Source organism: Falco rusticolus, chromosome 1, assembly GCF_015220075.1.
Source record: "Falco rusticolus isolate bFalRus1 chromosome 1, bFalRus1.pri, whole genome shotgun sequence".
Taxonomy (NCBI): domain Eukaryota; kingdom Metazoa; phylum Chordata; class Aves; order Falconiformes; family Falconidae; genus Falco; species Falco rusticolus.
In genome coordinates, this window is record NC_051187.1 from 100235694 (window position 1) to 100256369 (window position 20676).

At 40.4% G+C, this 20676-nt stretch overlaps 1 protein-coding gene and 1 long non-coding RNA gene across 5 annotated transcripts; one reads left to right on the top strand and one right to left on the bottom strand.

The window, feature by feature from the left end:
- The first annotated feature begins 636 nt into the window (after positions 1-636).
- On the top strand, positions 637-20597 carry KLB (klotho beta). Of its 4 annotated transcripts, none has more exons than XM_037391473.1 (6): positions 637-867; positions 902-1612; positions 8525-9032; positions 12706-12974; positions 14559-15702; positions 17492-18611. In XM_037391473.1, the coding sequence occupies exons 1-6, from the start codon at positions 778-780 to the stop codon at positions 17851-17853; spliced, it is 3084 nt and encodes a 1027-aa protein (XP_037247370.1). In that variant the 5' UTR covers positions 637-777; the 3' UTR covers positions 17854-18611. The 4 variants fall into 4 exon arrangements, 3 of the variants coding, with proteins under 3 accessions (XP_037247370.1, XP_037247349.1, XP_037247362.1); XR_005104863.1 differs by adding an exon at positions 20315-20597 and having other exon boundaries at positions 642-1612; positions 17492-18385; XM_037391452.1 differs by having other exon boundaries at positions 642-1612.
- On the bottom strand, positions 17960-19653 carry LOC119149827. The gene is made up of 2 exons (XR_005104872.1): positions 19136-19653; positions 17960-18992 (listed from the first exon to the last, which is right to left on the bottom strand). It is a non-coding gene; the product is annotated as an uncharacterized LOC119149827 (long non-coding RNA).
- Positions 20598-20676: the final 79 nt, after the last annotated feature.

Sequence of the window (20676 nt, forward strand, 5' to 3'; positions counted from 1 at the left end):
ACAGATGCCCCAGCTGTGTATACCAATATTGTTAAATTAATCAGTGCTGAAATAGCGTCTTGTGGGGCTAATTATCTTTGCTAATTGTGGTTATTTGAAGAAACCCAGGGAAATTGCTTAAGATCTGGAACAGTTCCCTGTTAATTTTGTACTGCTGCTGTATGTAGAGCAGTACAGCAGAGCTTTATATAGGGTAGAAAAAATGCTTGCATGTGTTTGAAAGGAATACTGACTTGCTTTGCCTTTTTGAATAGTTAGTGGGTTGTGCATATATTTCTTGTCCACAAAAACAATTTCCCATGAGTCCAGGGAGAATTTTCAGCAGAAGTACAGACATTTGAGCAGGGCAGGACTGAGGAATGACACACTGTCCTTCCAGCCATCCAGTTACACAGGCGGGATAAATCACCTTTTAATTGGAGACTGCATAGTCTGAATTGTATTTCTGCCACATTTCCTCAATATACAGCTGCACAAGGAATAAAGGATGTGATAGCTTCTTTGCACCCTCTGTCACCTATATGCTCCCACCCAAATGACCAAACTTTAAATAATGATAAATTAGTTACTAGTGTTTATATTGTTCGGGCAGCCTGTTTTCCTGCAGTAAGAAGCCAGCTAGGTGTCTCAGTTGTCATAGGGAGGCCACCTTCCTAAAAATTATGCCGTTCTCTGACCTGTTCTAGGTCTCACAGTTCAGGCTAATCATTGACAGGGCTTTTACGATCACAAGCTTTTAGTGAAGCTTTGATAAGACACTCCAGCAGTTCGTGGCAAATGAAGACAGTCTGCACGGTGGGGACTCCGGCGAGTGAATGGATTTTTTTCAGCATCAGAGCAAGAAACCTGACTTTTAACACTGGCACTGTAAACCAGCGTAATGTGTGGCCGACGACTGGAGAGGTTCGTTGCTTTTTGGACATTAGTTTTCACAAAGACAGTTACAGGGCTTGCTGGAGAGGGAAGACCTGTGTGGAAAAAGGACCCACACTTCAGCCCTGTGAGTGAAACACAGATGTTTTTGTATGACACTTTCCCCAAAGAGTTTCTCTGGGGTGTAGGGACAGGGGCTTTCCAGGTGGAAGGCAGCTGGAGGGAGGATGGGAAAGGCTCCTCCATCTGGGACCACTTCATCCACTCGGAGCTCAGGGATCCTGACAGCACAGACGGTGACAGTTACACTTTGTTGGACAAAGATTTGTCTGCTCTGGATTTTTTGGGAGTTACTTTTTACCAGTTTTCAATTTCATGGTCAAGGCTTTTTCCCACTGGAGTGGTAGCAGCTCCCAATGAAAAAGGACTCCAGTATTATAACACCCTTATTGACTCTCTGCTCTACAGAAATATTGACCCCATGGTTACGCTGTACCACTGGGACCTGCCCTTGATGCTGCAAGAAAAATACGGGGGATGGAAAAATGAGTCAGTAATTGATATCTTCAATGACTATGCCACCTTTTGCTTCCAGACCTTTGGGGATCGTGTTAAGTATTGGATTACAATCCACAATCCATATTTAATTGCTTGGCATGGGTATGGCACAGGTATTCATGCTCCTGGGGAGAAAGGGAAAATAACAACCGTCTACTCTGTAGGACACAATTTGATCAAGGTACAGTATAGTAAGATTTTACAAACTGATCTTGCACTGCCATGGGAAATTCTGGGAGGAATCAATCATGTAATCAATGTTTAAAAAAAATATGAAAGAATGTGAAAACACTGAGAAATAACCCTTAGCTAAGGCAGTATTTTTTTAATCCTCATGCTGATTTTATTGTTGTTGTCAGAACAGCTGATTCAGTAATTACTTGTTTTAAAGTGCTTGTTTACCACTTTATTTAAATCAGGTTTTGCCTACAAAATCTGGCTATTAAAGAACATGATTTTATTTATTTATTCTCTCCACTTAGTTAAACACACTGACATGACCATTCATTTGGCTACACTAAAATAACTCTTCTATTAGTTTAAAATTAAATTTATTTGCATTTGCATATTGGATCAGTTGTATTAGCAATAGGGTGTGTATATATAAATATGATTAGTTCTATCTTAGTAAAATCATATCTCGAAACATTTATTGCTAAACTAGCAAGGTCAGCAGTTTGGGCGTTTGTAAAACCCAAATGTCCTCTTCAGTATTTGAGTTTCAAAATCACATTATTTCCATGATATTTTCAACATTTTAATTTTTATGTCAGTCTTATTTATCAGCTGTCTTCTGCAGAATTACACATCCAAAAATCTCAATCCCATGATGAACAGCTTCGACAGCTGCAGTACTGGATCTTAAGTTCATGGTATTCTTTCTTTAGGAAGGACAAAATGAGGTCTGAAGTGGGTCATATTTTTTAAGGAAAAAGTGCAGATGTTGTTCCTGGTATTCTCAATAACTTTACAGAGTTTATAGCAACACCTCTGACAGATTATTAATTTCATCCTACAGAGTAGCTAGTTCGTATGCATAGGAGCGTATATTCTTATTTTCTCCTGCTATAATTTAAAACATTTTCTAATAACAGCAGTTTAATATAAGAATTAACAATATCAATACAGCATGTTTTTCATCTGTAGTGCTCAAAGTACTTTACAGAGCAGGTCACTATCCTGTCTCTGATAGAGCAGCTAGTATAATTCCCCCTGCTTAAACTACTCCTGTCTGTCACAAAGAGAATTTTTCTACTACCTACCATACATTATAAAGGTAATTAATTAATAAATCTGAATATATTTGTCCTACAGAAAGAAGTATGCATGTAGGAAAAAATAGTTGCCAGAGTAGTTAAAAATATTCTGCAACTGACTGACCATTTCTGTTTCTTGTGTTTGCTTCTGGGTTTGAACCTGCAGAATTTTTCAGAAAATTCACACTGTAGTCAACAGTTTTACATAGAAACATAGAAAAGTCATTGAGCACTCTGAATCACCAACCAATTTCAGGCTTGGCACAAGAATGATTTAGCTATTGAGATTTGTGAAGCATCTCAAAGAGAACTGATGCTCAATCATTTGTTTCATTTTTCAAGTGCTATATAAAATATATTCAACATAATACATGTAAAAGATACAATGTAAGTTTGTAGCATTTCTTGCCTTCATTTCTGAGTAGCACGATCAAATCGGGGGTACCAACTAGGCACTCTCTGCATTTTCCCACTCTGTAAAATCCGTGTAAGCAGCACACAGGGAGCAGTACCTCTGCTGAAGAATCAGTTGGGTGTTCCAGGAAGCCAAGCACAGCTGGGTCTGATACACAAATTACTGACCTAAGTTCATTGGTCAATATTATTTAACTCTCAGACTTGATCTGATAGTTGTTCTAGTTTTAAAGTGTGAATCTGAGTATAAAATAAATCACTTCTATGAAAGAGTTAATGAGATTTCCAGCAATACACAATCCATTGACTAGTATTTTATTATTCTTGGGCAGAAGTTATTTTTATGCTGTCTCTTTCTTACAGCTCCATGAACATTACCTAAAGTATTAGCAGCTTATTCTCTTTCCGAAGATTTTAGGTCTTCATGAAGAATCTCAGATTTGTAGTTATGTATTTGAGGAACTGGAGTTTGATGTTCAGGGTTGGAGGTGGAATGGAAGCTCTTGAGATAGCAGTAGACATGAGTCAACTCTTCCTTACAATTTTTTTTTCTTAATAAAATGTAATTAAAGTCAGCCATTCTACAGAATTCATAGGTGGTATTATGTTTCAGTTCATTCATACACGGAGGGTGATAATTGTTACTGATCACTGTAAAAGACCTGATACTACTTCCATGGAAATAAATAGGAAATTTGGAAGTTTGACACTTACAAATTATAAATTCCTAAGGGATTCACTTAGATAAATCTCTATTCAGTTTTATGATCATTACCACTAACAGAAGGAGCATGTGGAATCTTATACCGAATGGAGAATGGCCGTCAAAAGTGTATCTCCCTTGTTCATTAAAGGAGACTGTACTTCCCAAAAGCGACATTGGAAGACAATTAATGATAACATGTAACTTGCCATGTGACATTTGAAAGACACATCAAAGAACATACAATAGCTATGAGCTTGCTCCTGAGGCAGCTGTCATACCAAGGCAGAGAAGAAAAACCTGCACACAGAAAACCGAAATGGTTTTCTTTGATTTTACAGTAAATAAATCTGAGAATAAGCAAGAAAATATAAAGCAGATGAATCATGGTTGGAGCTAAATGAGATATATACCTGATATATTATTATCATTTTCTCTGGATCTAGTTATGTTCTTTTACTTAGATTGAGTTTTGTAAATATCACAAACTGCAGACCAAGCTGTCTTCTTTTCCTCCTCTGTATCAGTGCCCTCTGGGCAGTTCTGCCTTTACCATATAACGGGCAAAAAGGGGCTGCTTCTTTTTTTCCTGTTAAAGATCATTCACACTCCTTTTTATCTGACAGCAGAGCCCAGGAAAAAACTGTCAGGATAAGGTCTCCCTAAAAATTTTCTTCATGGACACACCTCCGTATCTCATACTGGGAAAAGGCAATAAATTCACTTTCAAACATGGTGTCTCCATATAGATCCGTCCACAGACCAGGTTCATCTCTGCGCCCAGCTGCATTGCTCCCAGCTCTTTGGTAGCTCTCCCTATGCCAGCACCTCTTCTTTAGGGACACTGCTGCCTTTGGGATCTTTGGATGAGCATGTCCCAGAGAAGTCCGATAATTCATTCTCCTTAAAAACAAATTTCTACAGAATGAAGGGGGAATAGTTCTTATCTCTGTGTCCAACCAGACACTTTCTTCCCTTCCTCCAAAGGGGCCTCCTTTCCTCAGGATCTAGAAAGATGAAGCTACACCAGTGCCCGTATTTTTTACAGGAGGGAAATCTGTCTCCATCAGGTACGGCTCTAGGGTGGACAGCAGAGTGGTCTATGCTTGTAAATGTCTTCACTGGAACATTTTTCAACCACTAGTAGCCATAGCCACCAGTGATGAGGTTAAATTCAGCCCTGATTCACACTTTTTCCATATGATTTGTTATTTTCAGGTTAGCTTTCTTATTATTCTTGGAAATTGTGAGGAAAACCAAAATCCAAATGCAAGACGGTTAGCATACGACAAATTTCATAGTAAAGCCTCAGTCCTTCAAACCACTCTCTTAGAAATTTAGCTGCCTACATCTCAAGAGCCCTTTTTTTCTTCACAAGGACTGAGCTTCAAAGTCAGTTTGCAAAATAAAGGCTTTAACTCTACTGACGACATGTCATCTTTACTACAGACCAAAAGGGCCTTGAATTGAAATATACTCTCCAAATAAGCCACACACACCTGGCCTTCTTCTGAAGTGATACTTAACACCATCATCATCAGACTCTGCATTCTAGCTCTTCATGGTTTAAAAAACAAATAATTAAACATGAAGCCAGAATAATTTTACTAACATTTTTTAAATTCTAGTTTTCCTAAATATTCTTGCCCTCCAGCACACTAAAACAACTCCATATACCTCTGACATTGTTTTGAGTGCTCATTGCTGAGACATTCAAGGAAAATTGCTTGACTTTAACATATCTTAAGAATTGGTCTTTCAATAGTAAGCTCTGTGTACATACATGATAAATTACAGGATCAGAGTTTGAAGAAGAGAGGAGAACAATACTGTTGTCTTGATTTTATTAAATTGACTTATCCAGGCTTTTTACAGGGTTAATACTAACTGACTTAGCAGTCCCTCTGACTTTCAAGTCTATGGAATAATTTCTATATTAATGTGTCGCATGCATCTAGAATAAATACACAATATTGATCTAGCTTTCACTGTGTACTTAGCCTTGACATTTGTCCTTGATCTAACAAGGAAAGTGAAAGATTAGGGATTAAACTCTAACTGAAAAAAGATTAGTTGAGATTTACTCAAAACAGCCGATTTGAGCTATGATACAGCTTTTAAATTGATGTTTGTTTCATATGTGGTCTTACAAAACAAATTATATTATTCAGTTGGTTCCATCAACAGTAAGTTTGCACTTAGCAAACACCTTCCACCTGAGAATGTTAAGCTGCTTTACAGATAATTAACAATTTAAAACAGAATTATAGACAAGCAAATGTTATTGTCTCTACTATGCCTGTAGCAGCCCTTACTACAGACAGTGACAATTTTTTTTCCATAGAGTTAACCCTCAGAATTAAGCGGTATCAGTGACACATGTGAATTTGTGTATGGGAATCCTATCTTGACTCATTAAATTTAATTATTTGTACTTGAAGTCTGCTCCTGTAGAATTATACCTGTGGCTGTATTCTCTACTGTAGACAACTTTTTTACTAGAAATTTTACTTTTTTTCTAATCAACCTCCTGAAAATGTGTATGAATACAATGACTTGTCCCTGATTGTCTTTTACATGTCAGTATTGCATTCTAATTAGCTGGGGTTTGGCAAAGCCCTCTTTCTCCACTTCACCTAGAAATGTGTGATTGCTAAGATTTACCTGGTGCTGTTGTCACGCTGCTTGGCACTGTGCATAGCGCAGCTGGCTTCAGCAGGGTTTTTCTTGTTAAGCCAATGCAACCATATATCTTTGGCTAAACAATGGTGTTAGTAGCCTGTGTCTGGGGAAAAAAAAAATACTAACCAGGTGAGAAATCACTAGAGGCAGAGAACAAAGCAAGTCTGGCCTCAGCAGTCACCCTGGGCTGGAGGGACCTCCAGGAGAGGACAGCAAGGATAACTGAGGAAATGGCCCTGACCGCTTAAATTTTCTGATGAGACAAGTAAGAAATCCATTTTATAATATTTTAACTGTATCTTGCAATTTGCCTGTGATTACAGTTTTGCTGACTTCCCTTTTCAGCTACAGAACCTGCATTTCAAAGGTTAATGTTACTTTATCAGTATTTTCAAAGACAGACCTTGAACAAATGTTACGGGCATGACCTTAGAAACCATAAATAACTGATACACAAAATTCCACAAACTGTAATTCTTTGGTGCTCCCTAGCTTAACCAAATATCTACCACATCAGGTCTTCTGTTTTTTTTAAACTGTCAAGGCTGGTGTTTCTAGATATATTAACTGAAATTATAGTCAAAGGTAAGCAATGCTGTTTGGCTTGGTAATGGTGGTGGTCTAATGGCACTCTGAGTGTTTCACAATGCTTCTCGATGTTTTTTATGGGCGCAGTTATTTTCTTTCTGTCTTAAGAGTGTAAAGCCACACTTCAGGAATAAGGTAAACCCTGAGTTACTTGACAACTCCTCAGCTGGGAGAGATCAGCTCCCTTCCCTTGTGTCAGATCTTCTGGTGTGATTCATGCTGCGATCCAGAATCACCCTTCTCTGACACCTGAGCTCTCCCCTTTTCCTCTGGGACTTTGACAATGCTAGTGGTCCTTCAGGCTGTCGTGTATTCTTTTTTTTGTGTAAATTTCAGCTGCCGTATTCTCTTATTTAAGTAATTAGCAACTTGACATTTAAAGGTAAATAGAGTGTGTGACAATGTTAAGCATTCTAAAACAGGATGATAATCAGAAAAATGGAATTAAGATGTGATACAAGGTATGCTTTGTCACTAACTTGAGTAGCAAAACTTCTGTCTGTCCCAGGGCAGTCAATATTTGGCCAGCTACAAGTACTAAAACATGCCATACCCAATAGAACTTATGAGATACTGCTGCCAAATTACCTTTTGAAACCAAGGTGTTGTTGCTCTCTACTTCAAATGAAGCTTCATTCTGTGCTGTTGCATGTGCTGTCAGAAAAAATATTATTATAGCAGCTTCAAAGAAGGAATGAACTAAAATTCTGGATCAAAATTCTCATACAGAACTGTGAAACTTGACGTTTGGGTTCAAACTTCACAGCTGGGTCCTTTCTCTTAAGTTTTTACATTTAGGGACTACACAAATATCAAAAGTTGAACACTTGCTCATATGATTAGGCCAAACTAAACCAAATGGAAGTATATCCCAAGAAGAGGGATGGGGTGGATGTAGTTTGAAGAGAGTAAATCCAGGTAGCCCCCATAGCACAGAGCAGTTAATAGCACACAGCCAACATGGACAAAGGACACATCATTTGAGATGCATAATTTATGGAACAATTTTAAAGATGGTTTAAAATTTTAACTGTATCAGGAATCACTGCTTGACAAAGAAAGACATAGATGGGACTGTCTAGATCATGGAGATCAAATCCCACCATGAACAGCTGTTTAGTCCCAAAGTGTCTGTGTAACAGCTATTCACATCCCTGCTGGGACTGCTCGTGAAATTTAGACCTATATGAAAAGGCAAAAAGCCACAGCCTTGATGTGTTATAGGAACACCACGCATGAGATACCGAGCATTACCATCATCTTGAGGTACCTTGCAGTATAACAGCGATTACCCTTTACGACTATGCAGGGTAATTAGCGTGCCTTAACTGTTTGTTAATATTTCCATAGAGGCCTGTGGTGAATCAGATGCAGCCACCTGCCTGTCTAGCTGCCAATGTGCACAGATGTGTTAGAGACTTACAATGTAATGCTGTTTTTCTCTCATCAGGCTCACGCAAAAGTTTGGCATAACTACAAAAAACACTTTCGACCATATCAGAAGGGGATGATGTCCATAGTATTGGGATCCCACTGGATTGAACCTAACAAATCGGAAGATGCTTTGGACATTTCTAAATGTCAGCAGTCTATGGAGAGAGTACTCGGATGGTTTGCTAAACCCATATATGGGGACGGTGATTATCCAGAAGAACTGAAAAATAAATTCTCATTTTTGCCACGGTTTACTGAGGATGAAAAAAACTACATAAAGGGAACAGCTGACTTCTTTGCATTTTCCTTTGGTCCTAATAACTTTAAACCTCCAAACACTCTACCAAAAATGGGACAAAATTTGTCACTCAATTTGAGGGAAGTACTGAACTGGATTAAACTGGAGTACAACAGTCCTCGAATCTTGATTGCAGAGAATGGCTGGTTCACTGACAGCCATGTGAAAACAGATGACACCACAGCCATCTACATGATGAAAAACTTCATTAATAAGGTTTTACAAGGTTTGTACACAAGTTAGTTGTTGGATTTTTGGAGGGCTTTTTATGATCATTTGATACTAAGCTCTGTAATGATTTAATCATTTTTTTAAAGAGATAATGGTGACTAAGTTAATTATTAATTATTTATACTGCATCAGTACAAGTCATGGATCAGGATCTACTCATTCTAGGTGTTGTACAAGCACAGAAAAAAAGACAGTCCCTGTCCCAGAAAGCCGAAGTCCAACATCTGTGTTGGTCAGAAATTAATGAAAACAAATCTATTGGATATCCCTTTTCACTGCTGACAGTCTGCCTGTAAAACCGTTGTGCAGGTACATACCTTGACAACGGGAAGGTGAGACCGTGACTACAGACTGTCATTGCCATGCTGGGGTCCTATTCCAACGTCAAATGCATGAAGGGAATCAGCAGGAGAAGGGCAATCATTTTTCAGGATTATTGCATGCCAAACAGAGTAAGTTTTAATAACATAGTTTTAAACTTGGTATTTGCCCTTCATAAAGCCAGGGTACAGGAGTGCTCTCTGAAGGCAAAATATTTAATTTTGTATGAAATATAAACACTGTTAGTACCTAAAGCCTTTGCAAAACCAGTATTTCTTTTCCCCCTCACCCAGTTTGTAGGTTTGGCACTGGAAGAGGGACAGCTTCTGGTCCCAGAGCCATCCCCCCAGCAGGCTGCCCCACTGCTGGTGCCGTGCTGCAGCTACGGAGTGGCTCGGGTGCCTTTGCAAAAACCTTTCTTATCCTCAGAAAAGGGAAAATACGAGTAATTGTTTACTCTGATGCCAAGTCAGGAAGTACCGTATCATCAACAAATGTAATTAATCTCCAAATGGAGGTTATCCAGATATATTTAAAGTTGGTTCAAATTATAAACTGCACATAGCACAACTGTGCGCTGTGTCCTGCCTTCTCCATTTTTGGAGGAGTTACATTCCAATATTTGGTTTATGATATTTTAAATACTGCAGTGACACAGCAGGGAAGTCTAGATGCAGGCCTGGATCTGGAGATGTGGAACAGGTAAATTTTTGGACACATACATAAGAAAATCCACAGCGTGTTCTTTTTTTTAAATCGCCTACAGCAGACCTGCTGTAATAACCATCCGTGAATTCACGCTTCTGAAATACTTGGTCAATGTTCAGCCAATAACTGTTTCTCAAGAACTGTCAGCTACATTATTATGTATGCAGATACTTCAATCTCCTCCGCAAAATACAAGATTATCTCTTAACACATTTTTCATGAAGCAAACTTTTAATTTGTCTGATCAGGAATAACACTTGGAACACATTTTCATATTTTTACTTACAGAGAAGTGAGGTATAAACTTGCTGTTTGCAGCAAAATCAGTTAGATCATGGTAACCTCAAAATATCATTTGTAGAGGCCAAATTGTAATGGGATGGTGACTGCTGAGATAGCATGTAGCAGGCTATAAGGAGCTATACTCACGTGTGTGCGCTCAAGGAGAGTGCTGTCAACTTTGCACTGTACGTCTGTAACTCACGGCACTGTGAGTCATGAAAATATATGGTGTGTAACATCACCATTGCAATGAACTGACCTCAATTATGACACAAGTATGCAATTTAAACTACAGCTTCTTAGCAGCATGCATACGCCCGTCGGTGCTGAACCTATTACTTCTACAGGACTCCAAGGCTCCGCCTATAGCAGGCATAGAAATGCCTTGAGATCGCCTTCTGTGGCTGTCACCTCTGGTGACACAGGGACCTTAACTCCCAACTTTGTCTGCCTTCAGCCCCTCGTTCCTGCCCCCAGCCACCCCCTTGTTTTTTAGGAGGAATTTCTTATCCCCACCCTAACGCTCAGTGAGGATCAGACTTCTGTTTCTGCCCTCTCCTTTCGGTGTCACCGCAGACAATACTGTGGACATGCTTTCATGCCGATCCACAGGATCTCTACCTATCACCCACCTGTTAATTCTTTTTACTGCAAAATATACACTAAATAGCGCTTTTCCCCCTACCCATTTAAACTGCCAGAATTTCTCATCTAGGCATGAAGCATCTCAAGTACCACGGCATTTTTTGCTCTGACAGTTAAACTTAGCTCCCATGCATTCAGTATGCATCTAGAAAAAAATATTTTTTTTCTCTGTTGTACCTTATGCTGTCCCTGTATGTCTACTTCCATTTGTTCAACCTTCCTCACTGCAGACACAAAGTACTCATCTTTACTTGCAAGGCTTGTCTGGCCTGTCTCTTCATCCTCTACATCATTCTCCACCTCTGTGTTTTGCAATTGGTATTTTCAGGCATTTTTGTACTTTGGCCCATAGGTTCCCTAATATTTACAAGTCATTTTTCTTGAAAATACATGCCATTGTATTGCTTCGTTACATTCCCTCTTCTCCTTACCAGTATTCTGGCCTTGTCTGTCAGTTTCTTGTATATTTACACTGCAAGCTCTTGGGCTTTCTGATTTCTTCATCCAGCAGCTAGTAAAATACCATGGTGACTGTCAGCGCTGCTGGGTGCCTTGTCGCTCTGCTGCAGGGACACAAGCACTGCAAAACTGCCCCCTGCTGAAGCTGCAGCGTGGTGTGCACAGTGAAAAGTACTGAGAAAATCAGGCAAAGCAGCACTGGGCAAGAACAGAGCTTTAAACGAGAATACTTTGGGTTTATTCCTTGGCTTACCCTCAGTGGACTTCAGGTAAAATGTGGCCGTTCGTCTGCCTGTGTCAAAATCCTTGGTAACCCCCCTTGGTCACTGCTTTGCCCTTAATATTCCAGCCCTTATAAGGTTAACCTGAGCAGTGATCACGAGTTATTTCCTGGCTTAAAGCTGGCGACAGGCAGCTAGTGTTGACCATGGAGCCTGGACTTTTTCTTCCAGGCTGCCAGCTGGCACACGCTGTAAGTGGGTAACGAACGTCACGTTAGCTGGTGTCCAGCGAGAAGCTGTTTTGGAAGTTCTGCTGCCCTGCCTGGGGAATCGGGTCCCACATCTGAGAAAGCAGCCATTTTGTCATCTTTCTCGTATATATATAAAAGATTATATGTGTGCTGCTTTGCAAGGCAGAGGGACATAAGATTGTCTGAAGAAACACGCATGTGCTGCATTTATGCTGTGAAGAAATGAAGCGCTTCAGTCTCTGGGTAGATCAACTCAGCTTCTTCTAAAGTCATCATATGTCCCATACCGACATAGTTAATGTGTCAATCTAGAAGCTGGATAGACATTCCTAAATGTTAGAGCTTGCAGAGATCTTTAATAAAGGTAGGGAATTTTAGCTTCATGACAAATACAAAGTCACAGACTAGATCAACTGTTCCACCTTTAATTTTTAGTCATGATTCTCTAATATTATTGCTATATATTACTTGCAAATCATCAAACACAACCTAAAATGTGGATGTGGCATAATACTTCATGTTTGCTCAGAGTAGAAATAAAGTATCCTACAGTAATTTAATTTCTTAAGGAACTAGTGGTGTACCTATTTTTTAATGAATAAACGCTAAGATACATAATGCCTGTCACAGTTTTGCAATGAATGACAATGGGCCAATAACCCTATGAGTGTTGAGAAAACCTTCAAGATTTTCAAAGTGATCAGACCTTTCTTGTAAATATCTCTTTTATATGTTAGAGAACTAAATGTAAGACTCATGGATATTACTTTCTCTTACGCAGCTATTAAACATGACAACATAGACGTGTTCGGTTACACGGCCTGGTCACTCCTTGATGGCTTTGAATGGCAACATGCTTACAACATCAGGCGTGGATTGTTTTATGTAGATTTCAATAGCGAAAAAAAGGAAAGGATTCCCAAATCATCTGCACTTTATTATAAACAAATCATACGAGAAAATGGCTTTTTCCCAAGGGAGTCTACCCCAGGCTTGCAAGCTCAGTTCTCCTGTGACTTCTCCTGGGGTATCACCGAGTCTGTTCTCAAGGTAAGCATAAAACCCCGGGAAGACCGCTGGAGGCGGAGCGATCAACAACTTTACTTTGTGAATAAATGCCTGCGTATGGCACCTTGCATTCAGGAATCTCAGTGCACGCTGCAAACAGAAGTTAAGCCTAGCCGTAACTGCATAGGTTTCATTTTGTGTACTTTACAGCTTTTTGAGTGAGCTAGTCACAGCGTGCTGGGTGCTCCTGCAGCAGCAAGCCCCGCTGCGGGAGCCCGTCCAAGGCTGGCCCCCCCCTTGCCCTCCCTCTGCTCGTGCCTGCGTGTGGCACAGCAGATCGGGAAACATCAGGCCAAGAAGTTGACCCCAACCGATTGTTCCTGGGTTATTTTTCAACCAGGGGAGTTTCCCGATCCAGTTTGCAGCGTGGCCATAGGGATGCCTATGACAGCGTGACGGAGCGGGTGGCACAGAGCAGGGACAAGGTGGTTGTGCGGAGGATAGCAGAGCTACCTGCAGGCTTGAGGACTCATCTAAAATAACTGAATGAAGCAGAAACAGATTCTTGTGTTGAGCCTGGCTCTAAGTGACACTTAGACATGTGGGTAACAAGCTATTCTTTAGAAAGATTTACACCACGGGCGAAGGTAACAAACATCAGCACATATAGCTTTTACCATCTGAGCTCATGTTTGAAAACAGATCACACCACCTCTTCTCCAAACTGGTTCCTGCAGTATCTATTTCTACTTTAAATTTGGTAGATAAGCTAACTGTATGTATGGCCAGTGTTGGGATTCTCTTTTTGTCATCGCACACAGAAAGGTAGTCCAATGACCAACATCAGCCTCAAAAAATAACAACAAATCTCCACAATTTAACCTATTCATTGACGACCAATGGAAAAAAAGTAAGGCTTCTATATATGTTGTTAATACGCAGCATGGAGAAGTCCATTTTCTTAAAAAAATCAGATTTAATCTAAGTATTTTAAGCTTCGCTGTATTGTATTCCAAATCCAAAGTATTTTTAAAAATTGGAATAGAAAACAAAAAAAATCATGTGCTACACAGAGCCTTGTTAACTAGCAGGAGATATAACCAAATGCTGCAAGCTGTCTGCGTCAGATATTTGCACAGGGAGGACTACCAGTAAGGCCAGGAAATACTATGCCACAGTTTCACAAGGTTGATCTTGTCAGCAGTGGCGAAATAATCCGTGCCTGCCTTGTATATGCCCTGGTGCTTGTTCTTACCACCCTGCTCTTCTGCCAGCTGCCTGAGAACTGCCGTTTGCATGACCGAAGAGCGAACTCAATCAGGGAGATGTATCTCTGTGAAACTATAATTTGTGTAGGCTAATGGCAGGGCAAACGCCAGCATGTAGCTGAATAGAAAGGAGAGTGCAATTTTAATGTTTTCTGTAGATGAAGGAACAGAACGGGTACTACCACTAGCACAGACAAACCCCATGTAGGTGAGGTTACCCTCTTCCCCTCGAGGCATCTAAGTGGGACCTTCCGACACCCAGCACTAATCCTACAGCCAAACACAGGCAGAAACACAGCCTACGAGCAAGCATTTGTTTAATTAAACCCCACTGTAACACCTTGTTTTATTTCCACAGGCAGAATCTGTGGCTTCCTCACCGCAGTTCTGTGATTCCAGCCTGTACCTCTGGAATGTCACAGGAGATGGGCTCCTGCACAAAGTTAAAGGGGTGAAGCTAAGAACCCGACCAGCACAGTGCACGGATTTTGTCAGTATTAAAAGGCAACTTGACCTCCTGGAAAAAATGAAAGTCACCCATTACAGATTTGCACTTGACTGGTCACTAATTTTACCCAATGGAGATTTGTCCGTGGTCAACAGGCAAGTTCTTAGGTATTACAGATGTGTGGTCAGTGAAGTGCTGAAACTCAATGTCCAGTCCATGGTCACCTTATATTATCCAACTCATGCCTACCTGGGCCTACCAGGACCTTTGCTGCAGACAGGAGGATGGTTGAACCAGTCTACTGCCTATGCTTTTCAAGACTATGCAGCTTTATGTTTTCAGGAACTTGGCGATTTGGTCAAACTTTGGATTACAATAAATGAGCCTAACCAGCTAAGCAATGTCTACAATAGGAGCAGCAATGATACATATCGGGCAGCACACAATTTATTAATAGCACACGCCATGGCCTGGAGAATATATGATGAGCAGTACCGGTCCTTTCAGTATGGCAAGGTGTCCCTGTCCCTGCATTCAGACTGGGCTGAGCCTGCCAACCCCTACTTTGAATCTCATTCAAAAGCTGCCAGCAGGTTTCTTCAGTTTGAAATAGGCTGGTTTGCCAATCCCATATTTAAGACTGGGGACTATCCAGCTATGATGAGGGAATACATCAACTTTAAAAACAGAAAAGGCCTCTCATACTCTTCTTTGCCATCTTTCACAAGAGAGGAAAAGCAGCTTGTCAAAGGTGCAGCTGACTTTTATGCGCTGAATCATTTCACCACCAGATTTGTGATTCATGAACCTCAGAATGGGAGCCAGTATGAATTTGATCGTGACATTCAGTTTCTGCAGGACATCACGTGCCTGAGCTCCCCTTCTCGTTTGGCAGTGGTGCCCTGGGGAGTGCGCAAAGTTCTCAGGTGGATTAAAAAAACCTATGGTGACATCGATATTTACATCACAGCAAATGGAATAGATGACCAGTCCTTAGACAACGATGAACTTCGAAATTATTACCTGGGAAAATACGTACAAGAGATTTTAAAAGGTGAGTACATGATAGATTCAAGCTCCCCAGAGCCATTTCCCTGGCACAGACGCAGGCATGCCCTAAGCAAGCACCTAACACTTGCCCTAGATGGAGCAAGCAGCTCCAGTTGAGATGCAAGGACTCACCATCAGCATTCACCCCCTGAGGGGCCTGATTCTGCAGTCATGCTCAGGGCAGATACAACACAAAGCAATGCCACTGAGCCTCGCACGTGAAGTGCAGCCACGGCTGCTTCCAGTTTAAACCACTTGAGAAGCCATCTGGGCATGCATATACAGCAGAGCAGTTATTCAGAAGTTTGTAGCATGTGGCACTTCAGACCAACAACTCCCAAGAGACAACTCTATTTTCTACTCTACAAATAAAGGTGGGAGCCTCCTTGCTTGCTTGCTGAACTAGAGTCATTGGACAGGAAAGCACAAGCAAGTCCAAGGAGACCTGGAGGGACATACAGAAGAAATACAGCAGGTCACCAGTTTTTTTAAGGAGCTGTTGTTGAAGGGAGTCAAACTCCAGTTCCTGTTCCACTACTTGCTTTGTCCTGGGCACCTACAGAAATCTAGTTCTTCATTTTAGAGAAAAAATTAGGAACAATTATGGAGGTAGAGGACAAAAATGTTCAAGACAATGATCTTCAGCAATAGCTTATTGTATAAGAAATGCTGCAGGGACCTTGCCCCTCCCATCCCTCTTCCTCCAGCCAAATGGTAAAAGGAAAGCAGTGAGCCACAGGATACCAGTACCTCAGTACCTGAACCATACAGCCAAAATGAGATGTACAGTACATCCCTGAGCTCACTGTTCCCTAATGGTGAGCACTAGCAAGTTCCCTGATCAGGACATGGGGCATCTAAAAGCTCTTCTGAGGCACCTGTGCCCAAACCTAGTCTACTTTATCATGGTTTCTCCTCCCTAGGAGCTAGCTACGTAAAAAATGAGATGGATCTACTCATGGCTAAGCATGGCTTCAGATTACTTCGAGACACCAACAAGAAATAACGCATTCCCCCACCAGTGCTTAGCTCTTTCTCAATTACTACAGAACTAATGAGCATTTGCTTATTTATTTGCCATGCTGATTTCATATTGCAAACAAGAGAACAATAAGTTATTTAAGGAAAGGGTTGTTTAAGGGGGACTTCATCATAGCATTCCCATTATGATTTTCAGATAGCATGACTTTATAGTACTCACAAAAAGATTCTCACAATTTACAGTGTTCTTAACCTGGGTCACATCTCCGACTATGCTCTCTGCTTACAGAGGAGAGATGTTTACTTTACTCACCAAGGCTGCTATTCACGATTTCATAATTTTCACCAGACACTTGGGTGCGGCAGTATAACATACAGTCACAAATCCTGCAGGGCTGACCAGCTGGGTTTGGAGCAGGGCACAAATTTTTGGAAAGCTCCTCTCATGGCACAGATAAGCAGCTGCTCCCCTGGAATCATCACAGCTGGGTTCAATAAAGAGCAGCATCTGGCTTCTCCCAGGAAAGCGAGCTCCCAGCACTAACCCTGTTCAAATCCAGCTTTCACAAAGTAGGTCCAGAAAATTACCAAATTCCATTTTTTTTAAAACAGTGATGCACTGTTTCTACTTAAGACAGTTGAGTATTAGTAGAAGCATTTAAGTGTTACCTAAATATTTTATGATGCAATTACACTTTTTGTATTGATAGATTAATCATTTGAAAGCTGAACTCATTACCAGAAAGTCTGCAGGTCATACAAGGTTTTATTAACATTTGGCTTGGGTTTTGTTTTTTTTTTTCTCTTCCCAGCATACTACATTGATAAGGTCAAGATTAAAGGCTACTATGCATTTAAACTGACTGAAGAAAAATCTAAACCCAGATTTGGATTCTTCACTTCAGATTCAAAAGGAAAGCCTTCAATAAAATTTTACAATAACCTGATCAGCAACAACGGCTTTCCTGCTGACTATTCAGTCTGTCGTCCCTCCAACCAAGAAAGGCAGTGTAGCTTCTGCTTGTTTATTTCTCAGAAGAAGCCATTAATATTTTTTGCCTGCTGCCTTTTCTCTACCCTTATCTTGCTTTTAACCATTATTTTTTTTCAAAAAAGAAAAAGAAGAAAACGTTTTAAGGCAAAAAGCATCTGGTGCATCTGTGTTTCATTTTAAAAAGGGGGCACAAGCTCACTTTCAGTGAGATCCATCACTGTTTGGATTCTACAGAGGACGATGCAGATCAGACAACTGTAGAAAAGCACTACATGAGTCACTCCAGTCACACACCCAAGCATTTAGTTTGAAAATGGAAAGTAGTTGTATGCACAGGAAGAAGAGCTATGATGACATTTGTTTCTGTTGAAATTACTTTTATCCACCTACTGTACACAGAAAATAAAATGCAACTATTAAAAAAATGAAAGAAGAACATTTTATGACTATCCTGTGCCTTGGAATAACTTTTCAAACAGTTTGACTTGAAAAGATACTAAGCTGAGAGAACTGATATGCACTTTTCTATGAACGTCTGGACTAAAGAGTTTTGTGATGTATATTCATGTTATCAATGTCGTTGAGCATGAAACTGCAGTTGTTTGAGTTTACAAATAAAAGTATTATTAAACCCCACAAACTTTCAACTATGTACAAGAATGGAATATCCTGGGCCACCTTCTGAAGATAACCTGGATTTGTTCTTTTAGAGGTAACTCTGTTACTGACCAGCATAACTGGATCTCTTACATATGGGGTGAAGCAGAGATCAGACATTAACATTTTAAGCAAATGTAACAGGACCCACAAGAGACAAGTCAACATAATATACAATCGCTGTTTTTCATCTCCAAAACCAGGAAGCCATAAAAAGTTTTACTAGCAGAGAACATCAAAATAAAGATTAAAAAAAATTAAAAATTAACCCACTCAAGAAAGTGATGAATGTAACTCTAAATTGCACTTTTTCATAGAAATGAATCTGTATTACCATCTTAGCCCTGGTCAAGCGCCAGTGCAAGCCATGGGTGGGATAAAACCACGAGTGTCTTGCTATTACTGCATTAAACAAAAGCTACCAAACCCAGGTATAACACTCTTAAAGGATAAATGAATCCACTGTGTCATTTAAACTTCTCAGGGACCAAACCTGAGGTTTCCCTTGGTCTGGTTCTGGTCATCTCAAAATGACCCCACCAGGTTTCTCCCGGGAACTGCACCACCATGTAGAATTGACATTGGCTAGCCTTTTCAGTCATTGCATCAATCTTCGCTGCTCAGGCAAGTACCGCTACCTCTGGAGGGGTAGAGAAGCTGCTCTAGAAATGGAAAGAAGGGCAAAAAGAGCCATCAGTTAAACACCTGCTGCCTTCCTCCACTTTGCAACCTTCTTTTCCAGTGGTTAGTACCATTTTCAAGACACAGTGAACCCCCCAACCTGTTTCCACTAGACGCTAGTTACCTCAGTCTTAAGGTCCCCAAACCAGATAGACGCACTTTGTCTGTAGCCCAGCACCTCTGAAGAGACAAGGCATACAAACACATTGGCTTTTCCAACCGCATCTGGACACAAGATAGCATCAAACACAAGGTCTACGATAATACATTATGATAAAGTCAACAATAATGTAAATTATGAAAGCGTCATGGCCACTTACAGGCTACTGGAAACTTTGTGGAAGTGCTGCTTAAGAGGATATGCACAACTGACTGAACCCCAGACTCCGAGTACTTGACCCAACCTGAAGTCTCAGTTCATAAACATGAGACTATTTCTCAATTATATTTCAAGCATTGGTCAACATCACAGAAGGTTCATTAATTTGAAAGGTAACTACTAGTAAAACGATGAGGGACCGGCCCATTTTACACTACAAAATGTTCTGCAAGCACAGCCAACAGCACAGGTATTAGGTGGTGCGTACATCCTTCCATCACCCAAAGGCACTGACTAGTAATCACTCACCGCAGCCATGGAATCAACCTGAAGCGTACTATAGGGAAATTCCTCTTGAATCCCATGTGCACTGGGGGAGCACAGAGAATTCTGGAAGACTCCTCTAGCTACATAGCTTGAACCGCTCAAGAACCAATCTTCAAAATGTTAAGCTGGCCATGTAAAATTTCCACATCCACACAGTACTACTACTTTCCAAGGCGCAGAAACTCTATAGAAACCCATTGAACTCTATAGAATTACAAAGTGGGTGCTCTGAGCAACGTTCTGCATTCCTTTGTCACACATAGATGCTTTCCTCAATATTAAGCTTACCCACTGATTGCTAAGTCTGTTTATAAACTATCCTGGTATTTTCTGTGAATCTTTTTTCAAAACTGAATTTAACAAGTGCCAATGTGGATTCTCCCATAGCACAACAGCCCAAATACATGTTGCTACATGGCAAGATTAGCATAGCAACCAAGAAAAAAAAAACAGTTATATCCCCAGAGGACACAAACCACTTGGTGGAACTCAGCAATAAGCTCCGTCTGAACTGAGGTCAAGTCTTCAAACTTCTTAGTTGAGCAATATAGCTAAAGCATCATATTGTCAGACTACTTATTCTATCCCTGTATTTACTTTAAATGGTCATATCAATCTGGTTCTACTGATTGCAGTTTTGTTATTTATCTATTTCAGATTAAGTCTTCACAAGTTTGAATTCCCCTCCAGAAACTACACGGAAATCAGCTTTTGCAATTTGAAGTTCTGCAATGATGTGAAAGAACACTATAGTGTCCTTTCCCCAAGAATAATGCTTTTGCTACTTAAGGCTACAATTTTAAACCACCACTTCGTGGCTTTACACAATGGGACCACGTTCTACCACCATGAGGTTTCCAAATCACAGACTTCATTCAGTCTGAATGTTCTCAGGAGACCGGTAAACCAACGTGTACACAGTGCTAACATTATCTTGCATTACCCTGTGACAATCTGCTTCTCCAAAAGGCAAAGATCTTCAACAGGTCCACACAATCACCATTTAGTTCTTAAAAAAA

Bases quoted from the DNA above. Each gene is read 5' to 3' on its own strand.
- KLB (XM_037391473.1), top strand. From the start codon at position 778: ATGAAGACAGTCTGCACGGTGGGGACTCCGGCGAGTGAATGGATTTTT. The intron at 1,613-8,524 runs GTACAGTATAGT...TTCTCTCATCAG, and splicing joins TAGGACACAATTTGATCAAG to GCTCACGCAAAAGTTTGGCA. The intron at 9,033-12,705 runs GTTTGTACACAA...TCTCTTACGCAG, and splicing joins CATTAATAAGGTTTTACAAG to CTATTAAACATGACAACATA.